This window comes from Penaeus japonicus, unplaced genomic scaffold (assembly GCF_977035675.1).
Source record: "Penaeus japonicus unplaced genomic scaffold, GWHDUDI00000001_assembly GWHDUDI00000014, whole genome shotgun sequence".
NCBI lineage: Eukaryota > Metazoa > Arthropoda > Malacostraca > Decapoda > Penaeidae > Penaeus > Penaeus japonicus.
This window is the reverse complement of record NW_028234416.1, coordinates 19,279,760-19,289,759: the sequence shown is the minus strand read 5'-3', so window position 1 is coordinate 19,289,759 and position 10,000 is coordinate 19,279,760. Positions and strand designations below refer to the sequence as shown.

Below are 10,000 nucleotides of genomic sequence, written 5' to 3'. Positions count from 1 at the left end.
AGAAAAAAGAGAGAAAGATGGGAAGAGGAAGAAGGGAAGGAGGAAAGGGGGGAAGAGGGGGGGGGAAGAGAGCTAGAGAAAGATGAAATAAGTAAGAAGGGAGAGGCTAAGAGGAAGAGAAAGGAGAGAGGGGAGGGGGCGGGGGAATTTAGGAGATTGATAGATATTAGCATATAGTTAGATTAGAAGGTAGTTTTTAGAATTAGATAGATTAGATAGGTTTAGGTTAGTTATTCTTGTTGGTTTAGATAAGGTTATAGAATATGGTAGTATGTAGTTAGAAATAAGGAATAATAAGGAAGGAGGAAGGAAGGAGTCGTAAAAAAAGAAATTGGAATCGCAGGCTTGAGAAAAGAGAAAAAGCAAGAGGCCGAGGAGAGTGGACGAATAGGGAAAGAGAGAGAGAGAGAGAGGAGACGAGGATGCGTAGAGGGGGAGGGAGACACCACAACAGCAGACATGAGGTTCTTGAGCTTCCCACTCGCCCCTCAGTGCCATGGGTGCGCGGGGTACGCGGGGGGGGGGGGGAGGCGGGGGGGGGGGTGGGGGCGGGGGGCGGGGGGGCGGTGGGGGGGGGGGGGGTGGGGGGGGGGGGGGGGGGGGGGGGGGGGGGGGCGGGGGGTGGGGGGGGGGGCGGGGTCTGGGGGGGGGGTCAGGTGCCGGGGGCTGGGGGGGGGGGGGCGTGGCTGGGGGGGGGGGGGGGGGGGGTGGGGGGGCGGGGGGGGTGGAGAGTGTTGAGTGTTGAGAGTGTGGGTGTTGTTGTGGGGGGGGTGGGGGGGGGCGTTGGGCCTATACGGGTGGGGCTTTCGGGGGCCTCTACGTCTTCCTCTTGCTTCGTGTGTGAGAAAGCAACAGTTTCTTGAAGTATCTGGTTTCTCTTTCTTTCTCTTCCTCTCTCTCTCTCTCTCTCTCTCTCTCACGATACTTCTCAACTCCCTGAGGGGAGGGGGGGGTGCAATCTCAGCCAACTTCGCATCGCCTCTTCCTCCTCTCTACAAATCACAAAAGAGATCAAAATGGGGGGTTCTTTTCTTTCCTTCTCCGTCGCGTCCGCGTCGTCGGTTTCCTTCTAGTGGCGAAGGGTGGGTGGGCGTCGGGACAAGGGGGGGCTCTTTAGTTGGAGTAGGCGTTCTTCTTATTTCTTTCTAATCTCTTCCCTCTCTCTCTACCGTCGAGGGCCTAGCGGGAGGGGGGAGGGGGAGGGAATATTCATCAGGGGGTAGCTCTCTGAGGAGGCGAGCGGGGCAGCTCTCTCTTCTCACTCGTCCGATGAAAGATACACAGCCCCTCTCAACTTCTCGGAGATGTGGGTGTCTCGGGGGGGTGTGTCCCGATGGGGTATAAGGGTGGTGGGGGGGGGGTGCTATATATATGGGAGGTAGTACTCTGGTGATATCTCCGTCCTCTATCTCCCCCTGCACAGCTCCGTCTCCTTCTCCTGTCCGCGCCTCTCCTCTTCCCTAGCTTCCATCCTTCCGGCGGGGGGCTCATTACTTCTCTCGCAGAGTCGTTCTCTCGGCGGGGGGTATAGGTCTTCTTCTCTATACTTGTTCTCTCCTTCGACACTCTCATCTGTAGACAAATCTTCTCCTCCCCATTTCAATCCTTACTCCGCTCTTGTCTTCTCTCACACCTCTCTTCGATGTCATTCTCTTCACTCAGTTTCCCTTTCGTCATCTACTCCCCTCGCCTCCTCCTCATCATTGCAGTTTTCTGCTCTCTCATTCTGTCTTTTGCTCTCTATCCACCCATTGCGTTCCAGTCCACTCTCTCTTTCTCAATGGGGGGGGGGGCGGGATGTGTAGATCCTTCCTCTTCGGGGGGGATTTGGTCGGGGTGGCGCGTAATCGGGGGGTTCTTTTTGGGGTGGACGGTGGGGTGGGGGGGGAGGGTGTGTCGGGGTGGGTGGGGGGATGTCGTGTTTTTCGTTTTTTGGTTCATTTTTATTTTTTTCTCTCATCTGGGGCTTCGGTTTTTGTGTTGGTGGTTTGTTTATTTTCTGGTTTTATGGTGTCTTTTTTTTTTTTTTTGGGGTTGTTTGTTGGTGGTTTTAGTGTTGTGTTTGTAGGTTTTGGGTTTGGGGTCTTTTTTCAGTTGTGTGTTTTTGTGGATTCTTGGGGGTATTTGCTTGTTTTTTTTTTGTTGGTAGGGTCTGTTTTTTTTTTGGGGGGGTGGGTTTTGTGTTTGGTTTGGGGGGCTTTTTTGATTTTGGGGTTCTGGGTTGGCGTGTTTTTTGTCTTTTTTTTCTCATTTTTTGCGTTTGTAGTGGTTGGTTGTTTTCTCGGTGGTTTTATTTTTTTTGTTCAGCCGCACGAGTTCCCTCGAAAACAGCTCCTTCATCCGAGTTCGGCCTCCGCGACTCTCCTCATGGTGGGCCTGTAGCTGGCGGAAATCTCTTCTCACTCTCAAGGCCTTCATCTTTCTCTCCTTTCATTAGCGCCACTCTCCGGCTTGGGTGGGTGGGGGGGGGGGGGCCACCCACCAAGCCCGCCTCGCCGAGCTCTCTAAAGTATTTGCTCTCTGACTGATGGACCTGCGAGTTGTTTTTCGCCGTATGGCTAGTTGTGAAGGCGAAGGAAGTGTTGTTTTTTTTTTTTTTTTTTCTTTAGGACTTTCACTGCTTCCGTGTATGAGTTTTTAAAAATTGTGCTTCCGATGCAAGGGGAGTAGAATTTTTTTTGGGGGCAAACTAGAAGAGCGAGAAGGAGAGATGCAAGACGGAGAGAATAGGGGGAAGGACAAAGAGAGGGAGAGGAGAGGGAGTATCGACCCGAAATCTTGAATGGTCAGCACTCAACAGCACTGGGGAGGGAGGTAAGAAAAACAGGGGAAGCCAGGGAGGAGTGTGCAAAATGCAAAAGAGGAAAGAGAGATAGAGAGAAAAAGAAAAATCAGAGAGTGAGCGCGGAGAAAAGCGCGGGAACGAAGGAGGCGAATAGGCGACGAGAGAGAAGCAGTGCGAGAGCGGACGAGCTGCTCTCTCTAAGAGCGAAGAGCGAGAAGTGAGAGAAGAGAGAGAGAGGGAGTATGAGACAGAGAGAGGAAAGAAGGGAGAAGAGAGAGAGAGGGGAGAAAGTCGGGGAGGAGAAAGAATACCCCCAACTATCTGCTCGCACGATCCGAGAAGAGAAGAGAGGAAGCGAGAGAGAGGGAAGAGAAAGAAGAGCGAACAGCAGAGGCGGCCTTGTGCCGAAGGGCGCAAGGCTCCGCCGCTGGAGAGTTATACATGAAAACAACTGGATGCGACTAGACCCAAAGCTTGCCCTAACACAGACACAAAATGATCAGCGGGAGTGACATAGGGGGGAGTATTTTGTGGACGGGGATTGCCCCAATACTCTCACCCAAGTGGTAAGGTTCACCAGCCCGCCCCCCACCCATCTTCTCGCGCAACACCCACAAATATCTCTCACTCATACCATCACCGTCTCTCTCCTGACACGCCCATCGCGAAAATCAATTCAAACCCGACTCTTCCATCAATTCCTAAACACACATCTCATCTACAACTTTGTCAGTCCAATCACCTATCTCGAGCAATTCCAATCATACAATCTCAACCCCATATCTCATCTCCTCTCCCACCTCTTCCTCTCCCTTTTCTCTCTCCTCGCGCCCAGTTGTCGGCACAATCCTCAATCCTCATATCCCCTCTCTCTCCTAACGTATCGCTCACTCTCAGTAACATGCGTTCTTCTCCCTCATCTCATCTTATCGTCAAGGGGCCCTCGTCACCGTCCCCGTCGTCACTCTCAGTTCCTCTCCCTTTCTCAACTCCGTCATCTCTGACCACTCTCTCTCTCGCGGGGACTCTTCCTCTCTTTCATTTCTCTCTTCTCTTTCTATTTACTAATAAATTCTATCTCTCTCGTTCTCTCTCTCTCCCTCTCCTACTTCCCTAACACCTCCTCTCTTCCTCCCTTCTTCCCTTTCTCTCTTACCTTCACCCTACTGGTGTCTCTCAATCTTTTTTACTTCCTCTCCTGTTTCCCCCCCCTCACACTCTCTATTACTCCTTAAAAGATCATAACTCTCGGTCTTTATCCTGTATCCTCTCTCTTACTATTACCGTAATAACATCTCCTCTTAGTAACATAAACCCCACGTCTCTCAGACTCTCTCTACGTCACTGCATCACAGATCTCAGCTTCTTAATACCTAATATAAAAACTCTCTCTTATTATGCATCATCTCCTCATTATTTTTTAAAACTTAATAACCTTTATTATATTACCTATACCCTACACCACATTCCTCTCTTCATATTACCTAAAATTACACTCTATCATTATAGACATAACTAATTATTACCAATTACACATCTTTACCCCCCTATACGTTTTAATTTAACCCAATTATATTATTAACTTAAACATACTAAACTTACCGTACATATACAAACCAACCCCACCACTATAACCCTCTCTTCCCTCCTCTCTCTTTATTAACCGTTTAATATCTATACCACCCATATAATACCTCACACTCCCACTCTCTCTTACTTAAAAAACCACCTTACCATAAAACCTAAACTTAAGACATCTCATCTTATATAAGTTACAATCCGAACTATACATTCCTCACTTACTTTTCCCGCGCCTCACTTCACTCTGCTCTTTAATTTAAAACCTAAATGGACTCATCTCCTCTTACCCCTCATTACACTCACACTCCTCTTATAACACGTCAGTCTCGCTCTTCAATATAAAAATTACCTTAAATCTACTCTTATTTAACGCTGTTATTATACCTCTTAACCACTCACCAACGTGGACTCCACTCTTAAACCTCACACTCACTCTGCACAGCTCAACTACTGAACATCAACCTCACATGAGTCTCTCCACTCACGGAACATCAACTTTATCACTTCATCTTCCTCACTCACTCTAGCAAATCACTCAGAGCAGTGGTCTCTCTTAACCCGCACGTCTAACCAGACAATCTCTCTCTCCTTCCCCCCTCTCTCCCTCCCCCCCCCTCTCTCTCTCCTCTCTCTCTTCCCTCTCTCACTCTCTCTCTCTCTCTCTCTCTCTCTCTCTCTCTCTCTCTCTCTCTCTCTCTCTCTCTTCTCCCTCTCTCCTCCCTCTCCCTCCTTCTCTCTCCTTCCTCCTTCCTCCCTTCTCCTCCCTCCCTTCTCCTTCCTCCTCCCTCCTCCTCTCTCCTCCCTTCCTACTCTCTCTCTGTCTCTCCCTCTCCTCTCTCTCTCTCCTCTTTCTCTCTCCTCTCTCTCTCTATCTCTCTCTATCTCTCTCTCCCTCTCCCTCTACCTCTCCCTCTACCTCTCCCTCTCCCCCCTCTCTCTCCCTTTCCTCTTTTGCAAGCATGGACGCACCTCCCGACCCCACAAACACACGTGCCTGCGGTCTGGATCTACCCTCGTGGTGATTGCTTACCTGACGAAAGGCTAAAAATACCTCTTTATTTACTATCACATTTTGACGTTGCTAAGGAACCACGTGGTCTGAAGCGTAATCTCCCCCCCTCCCCTCTCTACCCCTATCTCCTTCACTCTCCCGCTCATCCTTCCCCTTTCCCTCCTTGGCTTAACCTTCCACCCCTTCCTCCCTCCCTCCCTCCCTTAGAAGGTTCTCTTAGGTGAGCCCTCCCTTCGTCACGGTAAGTTATCGCGCTTCTGCCCCCCCACCCCGGCACCCACCCCATTCAATCCCTCCTCCCCCCCCCCCCCACATCTCTCCCTTCAGTTGGGTGAGTAACATGAATAGTAACAAGTTCGGAGGTTGTCACAGGGCCCCGATTGTAAGGGCGAGGAGGAGCTTTTGCATTTGATGTTTTTTTGTTTTTTTCTTGCTTTTGGTCGCGTTCGTTCACACTCTTCTTCTTCTGCTGTTTCATTTCTTTGGTTTCTATAAATATTTTGTTCTTGGTATTTCTTTTTCTTTTTGTTCTCTTTATTGTGTTTCTTTTTATTTTATGTGCTGTATCCTCATTTTTCTTCTTCTATTAACTCCTTCTCTTATTCCCCCATTTCCCCCTGCTTCTCCTTCTCATAATACTTTTATTCCCATTCCTTATTCTCTTCCTCTCGCTCTTCCTCCTCCTTCTCTAACCATCTCTTCCTCCGCTTCCTCCTCCTCCCCCTTCCCCCGCGTCTCTTCTTCCTCCTTTCCCGTCTTCCTATTCCATTTCCCCTTCTTCTTCCCCCCTCCTCTCCGTCTTTTTCATCATCTTCCTCTTCCCCCCCTTCTCCCCCTTCCTCTCCTTCCCTGCCCTCCTCTCATATTCTCCTCCTTCATCCTCGACCCCTTCTGCTACTACAGCGTCTTCTGCCGCGCCTTCCCGTGACTGCCATGACCGCATGTGGGAGAGGACAGACTCGGGAGCTGACTCATTGTGGACCGTCAGGTGGTTGCTGAAGGGGAAGTGGGGGGAGGGGGGATGTAGGAAGGAAGGGGAGGATGAGTGGAGGTAGAAGGGAGGAGGGGAAGGTGGGAAGGGGGAGTGGAAGTGGGAAGGAAGAGGGGGGGGGCATGATTAGGAAAGGAAGGAAGTAGTATTAACGCAAGGAAGGAATGAGAGAGGGAACTGTGATTTGCTGGCGCAGGAGATAGGACGGTGAGGGAGAGTGTGATGGAGGAAGGAAGTATGATGGAGGTGGTAGAGAGGTGGAGGGGAGGAAGAATGAATAGGAGGGAGAAGAGTAAGAAGAATAGGAAGAGGTCGAAAGATGAATAGGGAGAGAAGGGGAAAGTGAATAGGGAGAGAAGAAGGGTTAGAAAGATGAATAGGGAGAGGTGGAGGGGAGGAAAGATAATAGGGATTTAATAGGGAAAATAGCAGGAGTAAGAAGAAGAATTGGAAGAGGAGAAGAAACAGCTGTAAAAAAGAGGTGACGAGTCCGGAGAAGAGTGAGAGGTCGACTAACCAATAGATAGCCATGTAAATATTTTAAGCTTTTATAGAGTCAGTCACTTGGGATACTGTGAGGAAACGCTGTAAGACTGAAGAAATTCGAACTGCAAACTGTAAATTGTTGATGTAAATTGAAAGGATCGATATGGTGGTGATAAGAGAAGACAGCGGAGCCCATAAAAAAAAGAAAAAAAAGTCAACCGTTCTTAGGAAAGGAAACTTCGGATTCATTATCATAAATCAGTACGGATGTAATCAAATATGTAGACGCATAGGCGCGGAAATGCCAAGAGGGCGGATGATAAATTCAAGGTGAAAAGGGAAAGGAATAATTGGGAGGGTGTGAAGGTAAAGTTCAGTGCACTTGGCGGTGAGGAAGTGGCCGAGGCATTACAACCGCGACACCATATGGTTCCCTCACACTCCCGCTCGCTCGCATGCACGCACGCACACACATACGCACGCACGCACGCCCATCCCTTCTCCGTCCTTCTTTCCTTCTCTTCTTCCTTCTCCTCTTCCCCATTTTCCTCTCTTCCTCTGTCCACCTTTCGCCCCTTCCCTTCCATCTCTCTTTCCCTCTCACCCTTCCTCTCTCATCCTCTCCCTCCCTCTCTTCATCCCTCCTCCCCGTCCCTCCCCTCCCTTAGTCTCTGCCCCCCCCCCCCTACTGCTACGCCTCCCGCTGCAAGCGTCACGTCACGGCGCAACAAGGACGTGCAGTTACATGATTGTTGCGGCGATGTTGGTATTTGATCGACACTGTACAATTTATTGAAATATTATAGTGTTGATTAATTTTTATGATAAGGATGAACAATAAATCACTCGCTCCGAGACAGAAGCTAACCCGGTCTACTCTGATAATCTTTTGGTGTTATTATATGCGCCGCTTTTAGGTTACGCTTGGGATTCTTGTTAAGTGTTTCACGAGATGCATATTCATGCAGTGTGGGAAGGGTGACCGCCTGACCCATGCAGTGCTACACATTCCCCCCTCCCCCTTTCTTCCCCCAACCCCTGTTGTCAGCAACATGCACACACTGTCACTGCCCCGTGCAACAGCCGCTCTCTCGCATTCGAATCTTCCATTGAGTCGCTGCCCGACGGTTCACATGCCAAGGAGTCAACGGTCAACGTTATAGAATTTCGTGACGAGTGGTATGAGGTTTATTTATTTTTTCATTTGTTTATCTATTTATTTTTTATAGATGTTTGTTTTTGAAGTTTCGGAATGGGGAGTGTAAGGTGTATTTCGCTGACGCTTTCTTTGCATTTTGTTTCCCCAATAAATAATACCGTAGCTTGGGAGTTATTTGTTCAGTAACTCTAGAAGTGCGATGGCTGAGTTCGCGTTACTGTGTGAATAATTCATGTGAACAAACGCTATTGTTTCACACAAGTTCTTTCTACAATTCTAGCCATTTCTAATTCCATTGACTAATCTTTAACATTGTATACATTGTTACCAAGTTGTTAGTCTGTAAAAAAATCATCAGTGTCCAGAATTACGACTGAGAAATATATTTATAAATTGATAAATGAGTTTATTGCTTCATAATAAATGTATAAAAAGGCAACATGATTTTGTCTAAAAGCATCGGACAGATCTCTAAAAATCTGGCTTGGCGTTGGATACATAGAGTAGCTGCTGCAAGGCTGTGTGTTAATAATTCAAGGAATTAAGTTTCCTTTGATATATTTAATCAGAAATCATTTTCCAGATTCATCTACTTCTCATACGACAAGCCTCTTTGCAGATACGAAAAAGTATATTAATTAGTCAAGGAATCGATTCTCCCTTATCATTAGCTAGATATTTTTTCTCCTTATTTATGTTTCATGTAATGTGACCCTTTGCAGATATAAGACAGTGTATTAATTAGTCAAGGAATTGAGTTTTCCTTTTTATTTTCAGCCCGAAGTGCTTTTCCTCCTGTATCTATGTATGTCTCATGCCGTGTGCTTCTTTGCAGAAACCCGAGCCGAAGCAGCGGGGACGACGACAAAGACGTAACGGAAGGCGGACCGAAGCAAAACCAGCTGCAGCCCGGAGTGGTGAGTCCTGTGAGGGAGGATTGGCGCAGGGGGAGTGAATGGGGAGGAAGGGAGGGGAGGGGGGCGAACGCAAATGTATCACTCTTAGACGTGTGCGGCGTTAAGGGAGGGATACAGAAGCGGTTTAGTGAAGGGTGAAGGAACGGGAGGTTGGCTGCACTAAGCTTAGACGGTGCACGCAGCGCCAAGGGAGGGGAATTGTATGTGTTGTGGGTGGAGGGAGGGGTAAGAAGGCGAAATCATTGCAGAGATGGGGTATTGAGTACTGGATTGCAGATTCAACCGCAATCTGGAAGACGAGAGCCACTTTCAGTGTGAAAAGGAGGAGCATTTTTCTGCAATCGGAGAGAAGAAAATGCGCCAGATTGGAGCGGTGGATCACTCCTTATGTAGCGGTAGCAGGGACTTCTAGAAGACTAGAATAAGTCGTGTGTACTTAGGGAAAGAACGTAACTCAATCTGCTGAATGATCACTGGCATTTCAGGATAAAATAGCGCCGTTTTGAATAATGATCCCTGCACACCCATCCCGGAATGATCATCAAGGGATTATATATTGCAAGTACATCAATCTCGACTTTGCTTATTGGACTCGCTTCGCCTTTCGTAGGGTGAAAGGAAGCCAATCTCAGCCAAGGGATTAAGACGTAAGGTTTCTCGTCAGAGGGAGCGCAAAGTCGTATTAAAGGCGCACGATCGCCAGTGTACGGTTACGCCCAATGATAAGTGTTACAGCAACATGTGAATGCACTATCTTTTGACTTTGCTGGCGGAACCTAAAGATAGAATACTTGTGAGAGAATACAGATATCTGAATATATGTATAACAAACTCCCAAAGTATGAGGAATCGAGAGAAATGGACTAGTTCAATCACAAGCCAATTCATCGGTAAGAGGAGGCGCTGGCGCGACGTCGAATATGTACGGTTTGATGGAAAGAAAGTGAAAAAAAAAAAAAAAAAAAAAAAAAAAAAAAAAAAAAAAAAAAAAAAAAAAAAAAAAAAAAAAAAAAATCCAAAAAAACAAAAAAAAAAAAAAAAAAAAAAAAAAAAAAAAAAAAAAAAAAAA

At 47.7% G+C, this 10,000-nt stretch overlaps 1 protein-coding gene across 1 annotated transcript in view; it reads left to right on the top strand.

Moving 5' to 3' along the window:
• The window catches only part of LOC122265278 (uncharacterized), a 235,428-nt gene that overhangs the window by 84,973 nt on the left and 140,455 nt on the right, over positions 1 to 10,000 (top strand). The window contains exon 3 of the mRNA XM_086543722.1: positions 8,850 to 8,931. Within this exon, the coding sequence (XP_086399848.1) occupies positions 8,850 to 8,931 (82 nt within the window). The remainder of the gene's footprint in view (positions 1 to 8,849; positions 8,932 to 10,000) is intronic.